This window comes from Ursus arctos, unplaced genomic scaffold (genome assembly GCF_023065955.2).
Source record: "Ursus arctos isolate Adak ecotype North America unplaced genomic scaffold, UrsArc2.0 scaffold_4, whole genome shotgun sequence".
Lineage (NCBI taxonomy): Eukaryota > Metazoa > Chordata > Mammalia > Carnivora > Ursidae > Ursus > Ursus arctos.
The window spans coordinates 21184062-21206388 of NW_026623056.1; the positions used below are offsets into that span (position 1 = coordinate 21184062).

The following is a 22327-nucleotide window of genomic DNA, read 5'->3' on the forward strand; positions in this document are numbered from 1 at the left end:
AGTCACCTGTATTCTAATAGCAGGAGTAAAGCCAAACATTTTAACTCCAATTAACAAATCTATAATTAATTAGTAAAATGATCTTCCCTTCAAGTTTCTCATTTTGTAGAGCAAGCTGTTTGATTTGGCTGGGGCTCAGGCCAGCATGTTTGTGAATTTCACAATTCACAGATGTTAGACACTCTCCGGCTAAGTAAGGGAAGAGAATGTCAAGTTTTAAATAGCTTCTCCCTTCTATCCTGGCTGAAGCAACAAATAAAATATTTTTGTGAAACACATTTTGAAAACCAGCATTTTTTTAAAGGAAATGTCAAATTTCTCTGGAAAGGACTTTTGACTGGCTCATAACTTTGACTACTGTTGATGTTACCCGTTTGCAGGTGACCTGTGATTAGGGGGTGAGTGGAAGATGTGAACTTGCTGTATTAGTGACGCTTGGGTACACAAACTTTTTTTTTTTCCTGCTGGAGTCTATTTTAATTTAGCTTCTGAATCATATTTCATTCAACTTCCAAATCCACAAAACCGGGATAGGTTTACAGCCTATATTCAGAAAGGAAATAAATGATTCTGTATGTAGACTTTTCTGATATTATACTCATTTTTGGATATATGAAGAATTTAATGATTTTACTCTAAAGTAGGTCGAGCCAAAGTAAAACCAAAACCAGCAAAACCAATATACATAATAAGAAAGTGAGACAGACCGATAGAGATTGAAGTAAACCAGAATGTTTTCAGTAACAGGCAATTTAAAATAATTTTGTAAGCTTCAAAATAGTCTGAAATAATATACTATTATCACTTTAAGAAAATCTTATGCGTGTGTTTGAGGTAGGATATTTAAAAATGAAACATAACTCCATAAAGTTTATTTTCTTTTATTTGGGGCAGGAAAAACTTTTAAAGGATGTGAATGGATACCACTTTCTCTTAGTTGAGACGAAGAGTGAGTTCTAGGTTAAATATAATCAAGGAATTTCCCTGTCTTTGCTATTTGAGATTGTGACCACAACAGGCGGTTGGCTGAAAGGGAGAATGAAGGGGGGGGGGGGGGGTGGGGAGGTGGAGATGGAAAAAAAAAAAAAAAAAAAGCAACTCCAGAAGCAGTTACAGAAGTCCTCAAATCAGTATACAGATACAAGGAAACGTTAATTAGCCGGAGCAGGATGGACACTCATCAGTTCAGTTCTGTTATAAAAGTCCAGGCTGCTGAAATTAAACTCTGATGCTGTTCACGCCAGCATCCAATCACCAGAGAGACCAGAAGTTCAGAGATGACTCCAAGTTGCCAACGAGTGTGGCCACTATACCTCCAGGACTCTAAAGCCGTGGTAGACGGGGAAGAACAATTTTAGAGAGGATGCCCAGCTGGTAAGAATCAACTGTTTCTGATGTTTGAGTCACTTGATGAATCTCATTGGCTAAAATCAAGAAACGCTCCGCCTCTTTGCAAATGTGTGTGAAGGGGGAAGTGTCTCAACTTCTATGTCTGATAGCATTTGACCCTATTGCTTTTAGCCTCCTGGCTTTATTATCTATATATACACAGGTATATGTGTAGATGTTCTATAATTGTTCTCCATTGGTTGATTGTCAAAGAGAGTTGAAGGAAATGAATTGTGAAACTTCACGGTGTGCCACCCTACAGTACTGTCCCGACCCCTACATCCAGCGGTGAGTTGAAACGTGACGTAACTTCTATCAAAACTTAATTGGAGTGCCTTGTGTATTATGAGTGTTTCTGCTGTCTACAAAGAGCAACCCCTCCTTGTTTATGAGCACAGTGATATTATTTTGGACTTTCTGTGAACTTAGAGTGGTCTACGGGCATCTTTTCTAATTTTCTTTTTTAGTTCGTGTCTGGATCTACAAAGTGACAAAGTTGGAAGACAAGCTTCCTATGGTTTCTTTAAAAAAAATGATCACACCATGTGCAGAGGTTTAAAATCTGTTATTTGCCTTGCTCAGCACTCACCCACCCAGGAAGAAGAAATTTCATTGGTCCGGGATATAATAATCTATAGACTATCTTCAAGTCAAAATAAACACGGAATAATTTTGATTTATACATTAAAAAATAGATGAATAGCCATTGTTATGCCAACAGATTGTGGCTTGTCATTTTGGCTCTAAGAAATAATGTCTTCTTGATTTGTTTCATAACAAACATCATCTTTTGACAAATCTGACTTTTAAAATTTATGATTGTACTGAATTTTATTTATGTTTATAGGAAGGAACACTTGCCTAGCACTCAGAGGGAATATTAGTGAGTGTGCACGATGTGTGTGTATGTGTTTCAAATTAGAGTTTGCTATTTTTAAACTGGTAAATGAAATCTGAACAGTGTTTTTCCAGTCATAAAGTTATGGGAGATATTTAAGTCGTATGTAGCAGTGTGATGTTGTTAATTTAACAGCATGAGATTTGATGTTGGAATTTCATACTTTATTTTATAAGACTAATGAGAGAGGTCCTCTGAGTGTTGAAATGGTGGGGTTCCATAGGGGTTAACTTGTCAGTCACCACCGAGGCTTATTGGAAGCTCATACCAGAAGTGGAGTGGGCTCTCTGGGCAGGGCTCAGTTACTGTCACATTGCCTAGGCAATTACGGAAGATGTGTGATCTTTTTTCATTAATATGACTTGTCACCAGTAGGACACTAATGTGGACGATGTAGACTTTGCTCCTCTTCCTGTGAGGTTTCTGATGGGCTGTCTGAGGAAGCAGAAACAGAAAAGTAAGGCAGAAAGGTAAATGGTGGAGAAAGAAAAGAGAGGGAAAAAAAGGGGGGGGGAAGAGAGCGAGAGGGAGCAAGTTTGCAGTCATCCAGGTTGAAATGAGAAATGTGAATCGTGATCTGATTCCTGCCTTGCTCTCTGCCACCAATCACAACGCTAGCAAAAACGAAGGGCTCTGGAGTTTATGTTCTTGGATAACTTGCAAATTAGTTTCATTGGAGTTGGGGGTTGGGTCAAGAAAGAGCAAAACACCCTACGTTTTCGAGTTCTCAAAATTGTTTTCCAGACTCAAAATTTTCTGTTCTACTAAAAATCTTTTGAAGTGCTCTTCTAAGAGCATAGTTCCGATGAAATATTAGCTGTATAATGCCTCCCTTGAGAACATCTCTTTTAAAGTAGGTGCTTGGATCCATCTCAGCTCTAGAAGAAACTTTCTTCTATTGACTAGCAACCCACACGTCAACCCTGTACACCCCTGTCTACAGGCATTTCCAGTGATGGATGAGAGAAGCCTGTAAATATAAATAAATGAGAAAATTGTTTCTCATATTGTCCCCCAAACCTGTTAATTCATGGAACAAAAATCATCTGTTTCTGACACACTGTAAAATTCAAAATACTAATAGTACATTAAAATAGTTTAATAAATTGTGTTCAGCAAGATTGTGTACCGTCCATTTGTAATGAAAACTTAACTTGCAGCTAAATTAAAGAGCAGAGAAATGTTTGTTGCCGAGCCTCTATTCTGTGCAAGGCACTGGAAAGAGCAAAATGAGTAAGATATGGTTATAACGTTCATTTATTTACCTCTGTGGTACTTATATACTTAATAACAGATCTGTTTCCCTCAAATATTTTAACTGTTTTTGTCACGTATTTTAAAGACTGAATTATTACTATTTTCTTGTCCATACTACTTAGTGAAAAATGAGTAGGTGGATTTTTATCATAAGAAATCTACAATATCATGTATTGTCAATGTAAGAGTAATATTCTCTTTAATGCCTAGTGAGTGAATGGGTTTGAGTTGCTTTTTCTTAGCAGACAAACCTTGTAGTTCTCAGTTTACAAAATCTATTTTAAGAAAGACCAAATTTAATCATTCCATAATCATAGTCATCTACATAGTTAAATTTGTCTTTTTTCCTGACCTCGTCTTTAGAAAGAAGTCATGAAAGGAAATTTTCAAAAAAGGAAAGAACAGGATATCTTGTTATTTTTAACTCCAAGCTACCTTAATGCATGGTTTCCTTTTATCACAGAATAGAATAAATGAGAGACGCTATTATCATTTATTACTGAATGTTAATGCCATTCCCAAAAAGCCAATTTCAAAGTTCTATGATAATCATTCTCTCAATTAAAATTGAGATTTCACCCTCTGGTTTTTTTTCTTTGCACCTAAACGTATTGACATGCAATACATTTAGCTGTGCTCCAGTGTTGATGCTAATTTACTTTAGTCTCTGCAAAAACTTTTCTGATAATCAAAAGGGCATGAAAACTTTAGGGCTAAAATTTCCCCCTTTGATGATATTGACCATTACAAAGAAGAAAAGGTGGGGAAAATCAAGGCTTGTCCTTTTATTGCTAACTTGATTTTAACAAAAATGTCGAACCATAGGTGAAATGCTATGCCAGATCAATAAAGAAGAGCGAATGGGTAGATTACCTTTTCCTTAAAAATGAAAATTGTAAACAGTGAGCTCTGTTTATTTTTTATTAGGTAAAAAATCAAAATGAATCTAAAATGTAGCATTTTACAATCTAAATCTCCGTTAGTTTATTGTTGGGTAATAATTCGGGCCTTCTTTCACCCTTTAGTTTTTAGAATTGCCAACAGTTTTTTTAAAATAGATTTCTAAACTGAGTAATTCTAAAAGACAGATTAAATCCTTTCAAAATGTAATTTTGAAAATAAACCAGTTGAAGTGATAAATATGAATCAAGATCAAATTTTGAAATAATATGATAGCTGAGGGCTAAAAATAAGAGGAAACGCAACCGGTTATGATTCAAGCCATTTGCGAGGTGATTTTGTATCATTTTTGCCGGTCACCCTCTACTCAAAAAAGTCCAAAGTGCTAACATGGTATATGGATGAGTAAGAAGCATTTCCTGTGCAAATTGCATATTGATTGTGAATTTTATGCTTTACTAGTTAAAAGGTCTTAAGTACGTTTTCTAAATATATCCCAAAGGGAAGTGTGATGACAGAGAACTTCTACGGGAACATCATTTCGTTTATGACAGAATATCACAAAAGGGCAGATGCAGCTCTGTGTTGGGTGTCCTTCACCTGCCTCTCCACATGCATCCTCCATTCTTCTTCTTGTTCTGTACCTTAGGAAGCTGGCTCCTACAGACTACACTGACACTTCCTTTCTCCTCTGGTTTCCTCTTGGGTTAGAAGCACAGAAGGAGATGTGATGAGCACTGGGTGTTATATGCAACTAATGAATCATTGAACATTATATCAAAAACTAATGATGTACTCTATGTTGGCTAATTGAATTTAAATTCAAAAAAGGAAGTGCGTAAGGAGGGAAATTAGGGCATATGTTTCCCTGGCCAATTCCCTGTTGGGTTTTCTATTAAAGGCTGCAGGTCCTGTCAGACAGCACCTTGCCATAGGTCCGTGTGTCTACCCTCCCTCTCTTTCCTGCATAGAAATGGTAAGCATTCCCAGCCACTACTAACTCCAAAGAGCCATATCCTATCCTTTATGCCTTGGCAAACAGTCCCTTCATTAAACTCTCTACAATCACTCTTTTTTCAAGTGCTCTTATTCCTGTCAGGATCATGGCAAGTACAAAGATAAAATATATGCCTACAGTGTTGTCTATGCACATACAAAGTCTTCCAAAATTGATATAACATATAATGATACAACTTCTGATGTGACATAAAGGATGTATCCATTCACTGCAGTGAGCAAACCAGCTTTTAGTAAGGCTAATCCATTCATTTTAGCCGTCTCCATAGTCACTGTTTCTCTGTCTATAACAACCCAACACGCTACAGTCTGTGTGTGTTGTACTTGGATTGAAGCAAGGCAGAAGGCAGGAAGAACTGGTTCATAAAGAAATATGAAAGTACAATTTATCAACGGGGACTAATGTATCCATCAGTTGTAACCAAGGGGGAGAAAACCTGCTTCAAACCCTTACAATTTTCACAAGAATAAATTCTAAAAGACCTTTATGATCATTTGTGGTTAGTCCAAAGTATGATGTATTAGAATTCTAGATGCTACTCCTGGGCTGTAAGTGCATTTAAATGGCAGGGAGGCAGGGGAGTGTGTTAGCTGAATGCACATAGAACTTGTCAAAAGGTCTGAATAATAGTCTTAATTCCACCACTAACTGATTACATGACCTTCATGAAATCATTTAAGCTATTTAAATAAAAGTTTCCTCATAAAGTAATTAGGGATTACAGCCTCTGATCTACTCTTCACAGTTGGGATGTGGAGAATTGTATATGAATCCAACAGATCTCTGAAATGCATTGCTTTAGTGTATTCCTCAGTTTTACTACTGTGTGTGCAGCACACCAGCATACTGGGGATTCGTTTCCAGCGATGATCGTGTCCTCATGTGGGCATACCTTAAGTTCCATTTTGCTTGATATCATCTTTAAATTAAGAGCAATTATGGGTCTTGGTATGATCTTGGCTTGTCTCTGTCCATGTTTATACTTCACAATTCAGATTGAGTAATCTGAATCCCAGAGGGCTTAAGTGATTTTCCCCAAATCACAGAACAAAACAGTAGCAGAACCAGATCTAGAATTTAAGTCTCATGATCCAGTTCAATATTATTTCTACCACAGAACATATTATCATTTTATTAGAACTGTATAGACCTTTACCATTGACGAAGTATTTCCCAGTCCTTTATGTATCGGATCTACCTGGGAGGTAGGCAGGTGTGGTAGGCAGAATAATGACCTCTAAAGATGACCAGGTCCTCATCTTCAGAACCTGTGATATGTGCTATTACTCAGGCTTCAGATGGAATTAAGGCTGTTGATCAGATGATCTTAAAATAGGTAGATTATTTTGGCTTACCCTTGTGAGTTCAATGTAATCGTGAGAGTCCTTAAAAGTGAAAGTTGAAGGGAGAAAAAGAGGCAGGGATGTGATGTGAGAAACGACTCAACAGATTTTGAAGTTGGAAGGGGATCATGAGCCAAGCAAGGCTGGCACCTCTAGACACTGGAAAAGGCGAGATAACAGATTTTCCCCCACAGCCTGCAGAAGGAATGCAGCCCTGCCAACACCTTGATTTCAGTCCAGTGAGACCTGCATCAGGCTTCTGACCTACAGAACTCTAAGATAATGCATTTGTATTGGCTTAAGCCACTCATTACGGCAGTGGTAGGAAACTAATTCACCAGGCAAAGGATTTTTATGCCCAAATTGTAAACATGAAAACTAAAACTATGTTTTGTTTTGATTTGTTTAACTAAAGGATTCCAGGAACTTTCTTTATTTTTTATTTCTTGGTGCTGAGTGGAAATAGCAGAGATATAAGATATAATCCTAGACTCAAGGAATCCAAATATTAGAATCAAATATAGAAATCCTATAACAAGGTGCAAGGAAGGGTAGGGAGAGGCATGCTTGCTGACAACTGCAAGTGCAGATCACCCACCCTGGAGGCCGCAAGTTGGAAGGGTGATTTTTATTAGTGGCATCTGTCAACGTTCCTCGACATGCATGGGGGTATATTTCTTTTTTTATATATATATATTTTATTTATTTATTTATTTATTTATTTATTTATTTATTTATTTAAAGATTTTATTTATTCATTTGACAGAGAGAGACAGCCAGCAAGAGAGGGAACACAGGCAGGGGGAGTGGGAGAGGAAGAAGCAGGCTCCCAGGGGAGAAGCCCGATGTGGGGCTCAATCCCAGGACTCCAGGATCACGTCCTGAGCCAAAGGCAGCCACTTAACGACTGAGCCACCCAGGCGCCCCTATTTTATTTATTTATTTGACACAGAGAGAGAGAGAGAACAAGCAGGGGGAGCAGCGGAGGGACAGGGAGAAGCAGGCTGTCTGCTGAGCAAGGAGCCCCGATGTGGGGCTTGATCCCAGGATCCTGGGATCATGACCTGAGCCAAAGGCAGACGCTTAACCAATTGAGTCATCCAGGTGCCCTGGAGGTACATTTCTATTCAAATCATAGATGGTAACTGAAGCCCAAAATTGTAATGCCCAACTTCAGGTTCAGGAAAACACGGTAACATTCATTTTCACCTTTGATGTTGTCAAGAATTACGAGAGATATTACATCCACAGCCTGAGACCATGATTAGATAAGTCTTGGTGGAGCCTTGGGATTGCAGTGTAAATGAAAACCGTTTCGATTCATGTCGTTCTCAGGCCACTACTGAAAACACAGCTCTAGACCTTCTGATGCTGTAGTTTCCCAGTTAATTTTCGGTTTACAATTGCATTGCTACCTTTCTCTGGAAAATGGAGGGTGAGGGGAAGGAATGCAAAACTAGCATTTTTTTTTATCAACCTCCGCAGAGCATTCATTTGTTTGCACAGTCCATTTTGAGACCACTACAGTGAGGCAAACTTGGACCCAGGGTCTCAATAGAAGCTTCTAAAAAGGTACCCAATGATATGAACAACAGATACATGCCTTCCTAAAGGGAGACTTCAAGTTCTCACTTTACTTAAGAGCCAAATGGATTGTGAGATTAAAGTGGCAATTTTCAATCTGTTTCAAGTCAAGAGAGCCAAGTTTCTGATTAGCTGTTTTGCAGCTCAAATTTGTCCTGACAGAGTTCCTATCTCCTTTAAATAACTCGCCAGGAACAGTCCTCAAGCAACAAGTGATGGATGGATAAAGCACTATAATTATGATCAAAGTCCAAAGACTTCAGTCTATGTAATTACGCACTTCCCAACCTCTGAAAGTCACTTTGTTCCGTTTAAAATAGGATGAGAAATGGACATAAGGTGATGTGTACTTATTGGTTAGTCAGGGTTTTGGAAATGACAGTTATTAACATGTCGGTTTTACCTTAAGCCATAATATTTGGGGGATAATTTAAATGGAGAGAATTAATCGTCACTCTGTTCTTATTGTTTGCCTTCTAGTCTCCCTTTATATCTGAGTCTTTATTACGAATTAGCCTCTAAGTTCAGAAATTGTTAAGGTAAAAGAAAAATGTTGTAAGGCTCAAAATCCCCTTGCCACTTTCAAATTTCCAGTACCTTTTTCTCTTTTTCAAATGAGCAAGCTTAATTTGTCAAGTTGAACAGAAAACACCCTTTCTCACTTTCCATGAACTTGGTTAGCTCTTTCATAATTGAGGGGAAAACCAGCATCACAATAATGTTAAAACTGATAAAGCATTTTGACTCAAGAAGTACAGAATTGGATGCTGGTGTGATAATTTAATCAACCACATGGTTACCTAGGGTGAATTTTTAATGTAAGCTTTTTTTACAAATGGTGGTATAGATTGAGTTAAATAATAGAAAACACACAAATTCATGAGAGGGATAACATGGAACAGACTGCCTTCTGAAGTTAAATATGTTATACCTTAAGATTTTGACTGCATTAACCTGCTTGCCCTAACATATCCTGACATTTCATTACAGCTTCCTCAAAAATTCCAAGCTCTGCAGGGGCATCTGGGTGGCTCAGTTGGTTAAGCATCGGACTCTTGATTTCAGCTCAGGTCATGATCTCAGGGTCGTGAGATTGAGCTCTGTGCTGGGCATGCAGCCTGCTTAAGATTTTCCCTCTCCCTCTGCCCCTCTCCTCCTTCCTCTTAAAGAAATACCAAGCTTTACATATTTTATCTGAAATTCGTCATTAGTTTTCCTTCTTTTTTTTTTCTGGTTCAGCCAAACTTTCATCTTTATGCTTGAATTTACTAATGTCATTTACTTCTTAACTACATAAATAAAATATAGTATATTTATCAAAGTTTTCATTGAGAAAAATACCTTCCAACTTTTCCATAATATTGCAACCTCCTCCAAATAGGAAGTGCTAATAAGATGTGTTTCCATTTTATTTTCTCTTTCACATTTTTGTTATCTCAGCGAATGAATGAAAACTTTCTGCTAGACAGGGTTTTCAAACTAAATTTTGAGCAATCTAAACACTTCCAGTCAAAATGAATTTTTTCAGCATCTTTATTGATACTCTCTAGTGTTATAAATCTTTGCACCTGTGTCAGTGATTTTTAAGTATCCTGTAGAAGTTGATGTGGATCTAATTGAGATTTCTTCGTGAAAACTTGGCATATTAATAAAGTCCTTATCTTTCAAGTTAGTGCTGGTGAATGTAGGCCATCCTACGTATCACATGTGCACTGACATGCTTTCTGCAAAACCTCATGTAGAATCAAGTTTTCTCCCTGAGCAGAAGCCTTCAGTGTTGTCCTCCCTATGAATTCACTACCAGCCCTTCGATCTGGGCTTCTATGTACCACCTTATCTTCCGTATGTACAACTATATACAATTTTATCTCTCATTCTTGAATCCTTCAAAGCAATAAAGTAGAAAGCTTGTTATTTTGTTGGTTTGTTTGTTTTTTCCCCCTCTCTGCTTTTCTTCTTCCTTCCTTCTTTTTTCTTTCACAGAAGCTATTTCTCTGCTTCTAGGGAAGACAGAATATATATGAAAAAGCTAAAAATATCACAAAACACTTTTTTTTAACCAGTCTAAGCGTTCCTCTGCAAAAGTGAAATTGGGGCATTTTGTAAACAAAAAAAATAAGTAATTATGACAATAACATATCCAAAATAAAAATACATGAAGCTGACATATAATTTTGGATTTTATAAAAAATTGATTTTTTCTTAGTATGTAGTTTATCCGAGTTGCTAAGCATGTTTTTAAAGGAGCTTTGTAAATTAGCTAATATTAAAATAAATTGATAAATACTTCTGGTTTGGGTGACTGGGAATAAAGAGAGAAAAAGGATAATGCTTTAAATAGTTCAACATTGTAAACTATAAAACTATTCAATAGTGTTCAGTAAATATTTAATAAATCTTAGATTTTAGATATATGATAAGAAATTTGAAAATTCAGAGGCTTTTAGTACTGTTTTTACTGTAGCAAAACTGGTTCTAGAATCATCTGAATTAAGTGTGAGGTTAAGAACGATCACTGAAACTCAGGAGGAAACATAAATATTAGAACACTTTAGGTATTCTCAGATGAAACATTCAGATAAAGGTACTTGGGACTTGATATTAATGATATAAAAAATTGTTTATTAGACAAATAACATGTTTCCAACAATAATGGAAGCCAACAAGGAAAAATATAGTAAGACAGTTGTTTTTTGGTCTCTAATTTTTTATACATGGAAGTTATAATAAAATAATAAATGCTTTATTCACTATATAAATTATATCATAACTTTCAATTTGTCATGTATTTTTGCACTTAACATAAGTAACTGCCTAAGGATCTCATTGGCAACTTAATGGTTTTATTTCCTTTATTGAGCATTTAGGTTGATTATAATTTTTATTAAAGTTTTCTTAAAAGATTTATTTATTTGAGAGAGAGAGAGTGAGAGAGAGAGCATGTGAGGGTGGAGGGGAGTGACAGAAGGAGCAGGAGAGAGAATCCTAAGCAGACTCCATGTTGAGCATGGCACCCTACTCAGGGTTTAATCCCATGACCCCAAGATCACTACCTGAGCTGAAACCAAGAGTCAGACGCTCAATCAACTGTGTCACCCAGGTGCCCCTATAATTTTTATTAAAAATTTAAAATATAGGGGCACCTGGGTGGCTCAGTCATTAAGCGTCTGCCTTTGGCTCAGGGCGTGATCCCAGGGTCCTGGGATCGAGCCCCACATTGGGCTCCCTGCTCTGCTGGGAGCCTGCTTCTTCCTCTCCCACTCCCCCTGCTTGTGTTCCCTCTCTTGCTGGCTGTCTCTCTCTCTGTCAAATAAATAAAATCTTTTTTTTTTTAATTAAAATATAATCACCTTTCTTTTGAGTTATTTCCTTGGGATCATTCCTTGGAACAAATATTTAAGGAAAACAAACTAATACAGGTTCAATCCATACAAAGTGCCATGTAATTTATCTGCATTATTTCATGTAATACATTTTTTTGAGGAAAGTAATATCCCAGTTTGCAGACAAGGGAAAAATGCTCAGAGAGATAACTAATTGACCAGTGTGACTTTACTGGAAGTAAGTGGAAGGACCTCTTTGTATTTTCATTCTCATCTGAGTCAGAATTTGAAACCAGGACTATCTGATCTGAAGACTTTGGTGCTTCCCCCACAATATGCTGCCATCTAAGAAATGAGAGGGTTGACGCATAAAAGGCGATATAATTTTTCAAGTTTCTGGAAAACATTACTATTTAAAAGGACATGCCAATGTGTTTTGCCAGAGTCCCAGCTTTTACTATTACTATTTTTAAATTTTGCTAATTCGATGGATATAAAATGATGTGGTTTTAATGAGCACTTATTTATTAAGTAGGGCAATGACAGAAACCATAATGACGAATTTTTAAAGATCTCAACTTTTGATACTGTATTTTTAGAAAATGAGGGTGAGACATAAGGCTGCTGAGTATCTAATATTTATTGAATTCCTACTATATCCCAGAAACTATTCTATTTAATTTTATACATTTAATCCTCAAACCACCTTAAGATTTACTAGTATTAACTGCTAACCCAATAGGTAGTATAATGTTTAAGAGACTGGATTTTGGGGTTGTGTGCCTTGGTGCAGATTCTCACTCTGCCAATTGTTAGATCTCCTAACTTAATCTCTGTGTCTGTTCCCTCATGCATAGCAGCCTCTACCTGACTGGGGTTGCTTTGAGAATTAAATGAGTTAATTGTGTAAATGGCTTAAGATAGCATCTGGCCCATAATAAGCTCTCTATGGGCCATAGATCTTATTTTTCAGATTGCATAAATGAAGAAATTGAGGCACAGAGTAACTTGTCCAGGTTAAAAACAGCTAGACACTGGTGGAGATGAGTTGGGTCCTAATTTCTACAATTTTTTTTTTTTTTAATGGTCAGTGTCTTCGTTAACAGTTTTGTGGAGGACTGGTTTTTGCCATAAATTTTGTCTTTTTTATGCTTAGAGACCATAAAACCATTTAACATTCTAGAAAAACAGTCTAAATCTGAAGAGGGAAAATGTTACCAAGCATCTTTCGTACCATAAATACAACCGTAGAGAGCCCAATTTGAGAACAAAGTGTCCTACAAATGCATGGTACATAAATGAATGAGTGAATGAAACTTTGGCTTACCATGAATGTGTTATGTTCCTCTCTTATATACCATAGAAATTTATTTTTATCTTACAGTATTTATATTTGCTTAAATGACTAAGCTCTTAATTATTTCTGAGGACCTTGAGTCCTGTACGTAGTAGGTATTCAATAATTACTTAACTCCATTGAAATGTTTTTGCTCTATATTTGTATACTTTTGTGCCCTCCCCCTCACTCCTGATCTGCCTTTCCCTTCCTTGATACGTGGTTTTAGACCAAGTGAGGACCAAATAGAAGACGTAGGCAGGTGGGAACGCAACCTATTGGAGTTTTTCTCCTTTTAACAGAAATAAATCTTGGCCAAAAAGTTGAAAAAGTGAGAAAAGCAAGTGAATCGGGTTTGAGACTAGCAATGTGTGCTGGCCACACCCATAATTTACTCCCTGACAAAATGGTTTTGTTCTCACACTGTTTGACATGACGACTGCATGTAGGGCAGATGCTGCTAGAACCCAGAGGCAGCTTGGGTCTGAAACAGGCTTCTCTAGTCACAAGGGAGTGCCATGATTTTCATTGCTCAAGAATTCTGTTCAGTCTCCACCAAGGAGAACCCTGAAATGAAACTGTCAGGCTGGGTAACTAATGCTACTCCTGGCAACAGCAGCTTATGGATCCTTTTCATTGAACGGAGACAGACTATAAATAATTGCATTTGTCTGGCACTTTGTCACTTCCAAGAACTCCAGGAGTCCTAACAAAGAGACACAAATGTTCCACCCCAGCTTGCAGGTGATAGTTTTTAATACACAAAGAGGAGGGTCACTATAAACAGCAATCTAAATGCTGATGTGGTTCTCCAATATCAGATTCTCGGCTAAAAATGACTGTTTTGTTATTTTGGGCTTTTTCTTAATTAGTCACACCCTAAAAATTAGGTCATTGCTGGGGCATAAAAGTTTTCTAAAAATGGGAGTATCGGTGCTAAGACCATGACTGGTTCAGATGTCTATGTTCTATGATGAGTAGTTGACCGAAGATACTAAACATAACCGATAATTTCAACAACCTCTCTCTTAGAGGGTACTACTTAACAGGTTCTCCTCTGGTGGCTTCTGTAGTCACGCAAAACAATCCAGAGGGCTGATGGAGAGAAATGATTCATTATGTTCACCTGGAAAGTCATTACAAAGACACACGTGGTTTGCTGTCAGAAAGCTGGCCTCCCTTTAACCATCATCCTCTTATAACGTACAGCTACCCGGGCAGCATGCATGCAGCCCCCCTAGGAAAGTAGAAGCCAAATGAGGGGGTCATTGTCATAAAAAAAAAAAAAAGCCTCTGTCCTTCCTCTACTCCCAAGAATGGAAAAATTAACACTAAAAATCATGAATTTCCAAATAAGTGGACTAAAGAATATGCATGAGTTTTGAAGATATTGCTATTTATTTCATTTGCAATGAAAATAGTGCTTCTTTTAATTTTTATTTAAATTTAAATTCCAGTTAATGAACATATAGCATAATGTTTCAATTGCACAGTATAATGATTCGACACTTCCATACACCACCGCTGCTCATCACCAGAAGTGCACTCCTTAATCCCCATCGCCTGTTTAACCCATCCTCCAACCCTCCCATCTGGCGACCATCAGTTTTCAGTTTGTTCTCTATAGTTAAGAGCCCATTTCTTGGTTTGCCTCTCTCCCTCTTTCTTTCCTTTTGCTTGTTGGTTTTGGTTCTTAAAGTCCACTCATGAGTGAAATCATGTGGTATTTGTTTTCTCTGACTGACTTATTTCACTTAGCGTAATATGCTCTAGCTCCATCCATGTCATTGCAAATGGCAAGAGTCATTCTTATTATGGGCAAGTAATATTCCACATCTTCATGTCTAAAAACAACAACACAAGAAACAACAGGTATTGGCAAGGATGCAGAGAAAGGGGAACCCTCTTGCATTGTTGATGGGAATGCCAACTGGTGTAGCCACTCTAAAAAACAGTATGGAGATTCCTCAAAAAGTTAAAAATAAAACTACCCTATGATCCAGCAGTTGCACTACTAGGTATTTACCAAAATAATACAAAAATACTAATTCAAAGGAATACATGCACGCTGATCGTTTGTAGCAGCATTATCTGCAATAGCCAGATTATGGAAACAGCCCAAGTGTCCATCAGCTGATGAATGAATACAAAATATCACTTCTTTTAAAGAAATCAATATTAAGACCCGATGAGATCACCCGCATGTCATAATTAAGATGCTTACAAATTTCTGCATGCAAAGATTAAATGACTAATTTCAAAGTTCTCTTATAATAGTATTTCTTCAAAGGTATATTATTATAATATGTGCCTCAGTGGGAATACATAATTCTATAATTTTAAGTAAAATGTATTGATAGCATAGTTTCAATTTTTTATGCATCCGTATGTTCATTGCAGCATCATTCACAATATCAGCAGTTTCAAAATTTTAAGGGGAAAAAAAGGTGAGAGCAGGGAAGAGAGGAAGAGGAAAAAACGTCTTTCAATGACTGTGTGATCAAATGTCATGTCCTCTTATGTAATTGTAACCTGACTCCTTTCCCTTCATCCCCTTCAACAGAGTGAGTCCCCAGTTCCTTACTACGCTGTTTGTCCATGTAATTCCTCCTTTCAAAACACTATTTTGTTTACTTGTTATATGTATTGTTTATTTGTCCACAGTACAAGTCGAACTCCATAAAGGCAGGATATTTGTCTCATTTGTGCCCTGATTTATCCCAAACACCTAGAACAGGACTAGACACATGTGGGTGTTCAGTAACTTACTTGTGGCTGATGAGTTATGGAGAAAGAGCTAATACAAATTCCTTAGTCACTATTACTTATATTGTTTTTCCTGATAAGATATATTTCTTAAAAATGAGTGAAAAAATCATACTGGAAAAAGTTTCTCTTTCATCAGGGAAATAAGGCTTGAAATGGTTGGGTAATTAAGCCAACATCACAGAGCTGGTCAGCAGAGGAATCAGGACTCACAGTCACCATTACTCACAATACATTGTTTCTCTTGCTAAACTTGGCCACCTGTCCTGTTTGTAAGCTTGGGCATCTTATTTGTCCAAATCCCTCATAGTTGTTCAGGGCTTCATTATGTAAAACCCTTTCACATATAGGATTTGAGCCACAGAGCTATTATTTCCATTTTATAGATAAATAACCTGAAGGTAGAGAGCCAGTAACGTGACGAACGTCACACAGATGCCTAGTTGGAGGCAAAGGTAGAATCCTGGATTCTAATCAAATAGGCTTTTTGTTACTACATATTTTTCTCTTGCAACTGTTAATTTACAAAATGTACTGAATACCATTTATGTGCCAAGCCCTATTTCACAGAGTGGTGAGTAAAAACTTGTCGCTGTTATCATGGAACTTATATCTTCAGCCCACAAATCAACACATGATATGTTGAGTGGTAGCAATTCTCTGTATAAAAGTGAGTCAAGGTAAAGGATATAGAGAGAGAATGAGAGGTTTGGAAGAAGTACTATATTAAACGGATGGCCATCTTTAAATCCTCTTAGATGAAGTGACATTTGAGTGGAGATCTGAAAGGAACATGAAGGGAATCTGGGCGAGAAAGAGAATCCCAGGCAGGGAGTGCATGGAGATCAGAGTGACTGGAACAGAGTGAGCAAAAGCAGAGTTAGGAGGCGAGACCAATTGTCAGAGAGCTGGACTGCAGAAGGTAGATGTAAAGAAGGATTGATATTTCTCTCATAAGGATTTTATTTTTTCTTACATTTTAAAGAAACATTTTGGCTGTGTGCTCTGTGGGTAGAAGACTATAGAGACCAAGTCTAGGGGCTTTTGTTCCAGATGAGAGTTGGTGGTGCTTTGTACTAAGGTGATAAATAGTGGTGGTATCAAGGACGTATTTCAAAAGATGACCAATACAATTGTTCAAGTTTACAGATGGACCCTATTTGGGGCTTGGTTGTCATCTGTAAAAGGGCATTTCATTTCCACAGCACGGCCTTACCTGAGTGAGTGTACGCCCATTCAAAGCTAGTTCTCAACCTTGAAAGCTTAGAAACCTGATGTTTCAGCACAAGATCAATTTCTTGGTTAACTAAATACTCTGAGGTTGATACATGAAAATGAGAAAGTCAATGTGTTAACTCTTATAAGAAGACTGTCTTATATTATGACTGTCTTGAATAAGCTTCTGTTGACTGATAAGCCTATTCTTTTCCTTCAGACTTACTGTAGGAGATAGCAAATTAGATTCAGAATGTTGCTAGATGAATATGGAATGGAGGTGAATGGATAATTTGTTAACCCGATCAATCCATCTCCATATAACTAACTCCATAAAGATACACACTGAAAGGAACATATAAATACTCATTCTTGGGCCAGACTATACAGGTGTCAGAACAGAGCCAGAGACCCAACAGAGTGTACCTCTCTTCGTATTCCTCAGACCTGACCAAGGACCAAGAAATTCTCCACGGCACTCTGACTAGCAGGTTCTTCCTTTAGAGATGTTAATATGCTTGACTGAAGTTAACTCTAGTTTTGGCCTGAGATCATTTCTCTTTGGTAGCTTTGCCAATGAGATCCACTATATTTTTGCTTTACTTACAAAAGGCGATGAATCTTATATCTCAGTTTCTAACTTGTCCCTAATACACATAACTATTATGAACTATCTTCCATAATTGTCGTAAAATTCTGCTCAGTAGTTATCTCCTAAATTTAGACTGAATTAAAACAAGTACCGTCATCTTTTTAAATCAGGGTACCTGCTGGTCATGTTGTTGCTGCTGTTACTTTTGTAATAATACTCAAATAACATAATTTTCCAGATGTCTCGGTTGAGTCTACCTAAAACTAGATCTTTTGGGTATGTGGTAGGCAAGCTTTCAGGAGCTGTAAATATTAAGGAAAAATTCCTTTGAGCATTTAATTTTCTTAAAGCTTTTGCCCTAAACCATGTTTCATTTATAATAAGATGCTTGTCTAGTTGTCTATAACATTTATATTTTTTAAGGGATTAAATCTAAACGGATTGTTAGTCTTTGTTATTTTAGCTCTGAAAGAGTGTGTTAGGGAGAAGCATCTCAAGTCTTTCATGTGGTCCTTTGTGCTTGGGGGAGAAATGGTTGAATTTCAGCCCACCCTCCACTAGGGCTGAAAAGATTAAAGAATCAAATGATGATTAGATCCTCTCTTTATGTGTGTTTATGTTATTCATAGTAAATGCTATATACCTAATCCCCCATTTATTTGCGAGACAACTTTGTGCTTATTAGCTAAAGCTGGGAAAGTATGAGACCCATTTGCCAGCAAATGTCTTAAAGTACAAAACCAGTGGAAGTACCCCACTAAACATATGAAATAAATAAGTACTTAAGTAAAATAATGTTTTTTTTATTTTTTAAAAAATGTAATCATGCCAAAGAAACAGATGACAAGTATCCATTTGTGACAAAATGAAATACAGATTATTAAAACGGAAATGTATGTGAAAGGAAGATAAGTTGGATTTTCTTCCACATGTTATATGGCAAGAAAATCAGTTTACTCTTAGAATCAATTTGTGATTATTTTATTTATTGGCTTTGATATTAGAACCTAAAAATATCTGAAAGAACTACTTAGGGAATTTACTAAGAAGTAAAAAGTGTACAAATTATATATATATTAATTTAAGAAGTATTTTTCAGCTGATTTTTTTTTTTTTTGCGGGACAGATATGGTATTACTAATGTTTACCTTGCAAGAGACTAAAGTTCTCATGCCAGTGTTATAATGCCTTCTTATAAAAAATATCTAAATATAAAAAATACAAACCCTAAAGGAAAATCCAATAGAACAACTTGAGTAAACTAGAAATTACAAAGCCCTTCCATATTTGCGTTAATGACCTAGTTATTCAGAAATCTCTCTTGTACTGAGATACCTCACACTCAGATTTCAACATAAAATTTCTTGGCCCAACTCTTTCATGCCATGTCCTCTTGTTTTCCGTTGTCACATGCCCTCAATGTATTTTTTGTTCAGCTTGATGAGCCGGAAGGGATCTTAATTGGGTTGGTGGAGAAAAGCCAAATTCTAGCTTTTGCATTCCACTGAGAACACCTGAGTGGGAAGATCATGGGACAGCTCTTGAACTGTAGCTTCCTGAAATGAATTTCTTAGTGATTTCAAGTCTTGATCATCAGTTAGGAGAGAAAAGCCATAGCTTATCTACTCAGGGACTCTCAGAATTTGCAGAAGTGAAAGGAACACTAGTAATATTTTTAAGAGCTATTTTTAGTCTATTGACATGTAATTAAATGGAAACTGAGACATCTGCTTATGTAAAATCTTTAAAAATTAGAGACTCTTGGTTTAACTACAACATGTAAGGAGCTTAGAGGTTGTCACCCTTTCTCTTACGATAAATAAAACTGGACAAAGCAAAAAACAATTACTTTTCTTGGACCCATCAGTGAAATGAAGTTGTAGGACGAGTGGCTACCATAAAACCTAAAAAATAGGTTCATCCAGAGAGACAGTAGAGATCTGCTTCGCTGCAGCTGAAGCCATAGGTGGCTGGAACATTTAATTGGTAATATTGTTTAATTGTTGGAGGTTGTGTCAAGTAACTCAACAGTGACAGACCCCTTGGAACTGAAGTCTTAGGGGAGACCCACACTTCCCTGGGCTTCTATCCGGAGCCCTGCCAGGTCCTCAATATGGAGATTGAGTAAAATCTTCCATTGAAGGGAAGGGAAAGAGCAACCATTGTGAAATAAGTGGTTTTCTCCATAAAACCACAAAAAGACTATTACCCAGAAGAGAAGACTTTGTTGGAGGCTCATCATTTGGGAATCTCTCACTGGGTGGGTCCCCATTCATGCCTAATGTCTTAGTGAGGAGAAAAAGTAACATTGTTGACAGTGTCACGGTTTCAAGGAAATAGACCAGGAATACTGAAGTCTGAAAGGGAGTAGGGGGCAGGTGGAATAAAGCCACTTCAGTGGAGAAATGACGACTGCATGCCTGTGATATAAACACACTGAAAGACTGAGATTTAATTGGAATATTATAGAGCATTTTCCTCTACAACATTGCACCACTATATCAGCTGGACTCTGGTATAAGATTAGTAGATTGCAACTGAAAGGGCTCCAAGGCACAGATTCTCATAGAGGAAAATCCAAAATAAAAAATTAAAAAATAAAAAAAAATAAAATAGAAAGAAAGAAAAATAAAAATCAGACCACTAGAGGAATTTGAAGCCTCTGACACCTATACCTATAGCAAAATTTTAAGTTAGCCTGGCTTCTAGCAGTATTGACATAAATTATTCCACTAAAGGCAAAATTATTTGTTTCCATTATTCTGTTATATGTCCAGTTTTCAACAAGTTTCCAAGCATGTAAAAGGTTAAGTCACAGTATTAAAAACAAAACAATCATCAAGACCAGTCTTAGATATGGTATAGGTGTTGGAGTTATCCAATAGGAGATTAGTATGTTAAGGGCTCTAATAGAAAAAATCAAAACATGCAAGAACCGATGAATTATATTAGAGAAATGGAAATTCTAAGAATCAAAAGGAAATGATAGAATCAGAAACTCTACAACACTACAATTTGTCCCAGGTATGCAAGACTGGTTCTACATTCAAAAATCAACTAATGTAATCTCTCGCATCAGTAGGCTAAACCAGAAAAATCACACGATCATATCAGCAGATACAGAGAAAGCATTTGACAGAATCTAACACCCATTCATGATACAAACTCTCAGAAAACTAAGAATGAATGGTACTTTCTCAAGTTGATTTAACAAAAAAATCTACAAACCACCTATTGTTAATATATTTAATGACGAAAAACTGGAAGCTTGCCTCCTAAGATTCGGAACAGGCAAGGATGTCCCCTCTCACCACTACTTCATTTGAAGTCCTAACTATCACAGTGTAAGACAAGAAAAGGAAATTCAAGGTATATACCTGGGAAGGAAGATATAAAACTCTTTTGTTTGCAGATGATGTGATTGTCTATATAGGAAATACAAAAGAATCAATTAAAGAAACCCTCTGGAACTAATAAGTAATTATAAACAAGGTTGTAGGATAGAAGTTTAATGTACAAAGCCAATTTCTTTCCTGTATACTAGTAGTAAACATGTGGAATTTGAAATGAAAAACATATTAGCACACAAAAAATAAGTATAAATAACAAAATACGTATAAGAGCTCTATGAGGACACATATAAAACACTGATGAAAGAAACCAAGGTACCACTAAATGGAGAGATATTCCATGTTTATGGATAGGAAGATTCAATATTGTCAAGATGTTAGTTCCTCCCAACTTGATCTATACATTCAATATGATCCACATAAAAATATCAGGAAATTATTTTGTTGATATTGAACAAACTGATTTTAAAGTTTATATGGAGAGGCAAAAGACCCAGAATAGTAGACACATTATTGAAGGAGAAAAACAAAGTTGGAGGACTGACAATACCCCAGTTCAAGACTTACTATAAAGCTCCAGTAATCAAGACAGTGTGGTATTGGTGAAACAGTAGGTAAATCAATGAAACAGAATAGAGAGCCCAGAAATAGACCCACATATATATAGCCAACTGATCTTCTTTTAAAAATTGAAGTGTAGCTGACACACAATGCTACGTTAATTTCCATGATTCAACAAGTCTATATGTTATGCTATGCTGACCACAAATGTGGCTACCCTGTCACCATATAACGTTATTACAATACCATCGTATAGTCAACTGATCTCTGACAAAGGAGAAAAAGTAATGCAATGGGGCAAAATAATCTTTTCAACAAATGGTGCTAGAACAAGTGAACAACCACATGCAAAAACAAAAACAAACAACAAAAAAACCCCAAAGCTCGAAACAGACATTACACCCTTATAAAAATTAACTTTAAATGTATGCATCATAGATCTAAATATAAAACTCAAAATTGTAAATCTCCTATAAGACAGCAGGAGAAAATCTAGATGACCCCTGACCATGGCAGTGGCTTTTTAGATATAACACCAAAGGCACAATTTATGAAAAAATAATTGATAAGCTAGATTTCATTAAAATTATAACTCCTGCTCTGTGAAAGATTCTGTCAAAAAATGATAAGACAAGCCACTGACGGGGAGAAAATATTTGCAAAAGACAGACCTGGTAGGGGCGCCTGGGTGGCTCAGTCATTGAGCGTCTGCCTTCGGCTCAGGGCGTGATCCCAGCGTTATGGGATCGAGCCCCACATCAGGCTCCTCCGCTATGAGCCTGCTTCTTCCTCTCC

At 36.8% G+C, this 22327-nt stretch overlaps 1 protein-coding gene across 7 annotated transcripts in view; it reads left to right on the plus strand.

The window, feature by feature from the left end:
* The first annotated feature begins 1108 nt into the window (after positions 1-1108).
* TP63 (tumor protein p63) overlaps positions 1109-22327 on the plus strand; it is a 222474-nt gene continuing 201255 nt past the window's right edge. For 2 of the 7 annotated variants that reach the window (XM_026496558.4, XM_026496561.4), the window contains exon 1: positions 1435-1677. In XM_026496558.4, the coding sequence (XP_026352343.2) occupies positions 1565-1677 (113 nt within the window). In that variant the 5' untranslated portion in view covers positions 1435-1564. Of the gene's footprint in view, positions 1375-1434; positions 1678-2236; positions 2273-22327 lie in introns of those variants that run through there. The other 5 variants (XM_057306692.1, XM_044383315.3, XM_057306690.1 and 2 more) reach the window with 5 other exon arrangements.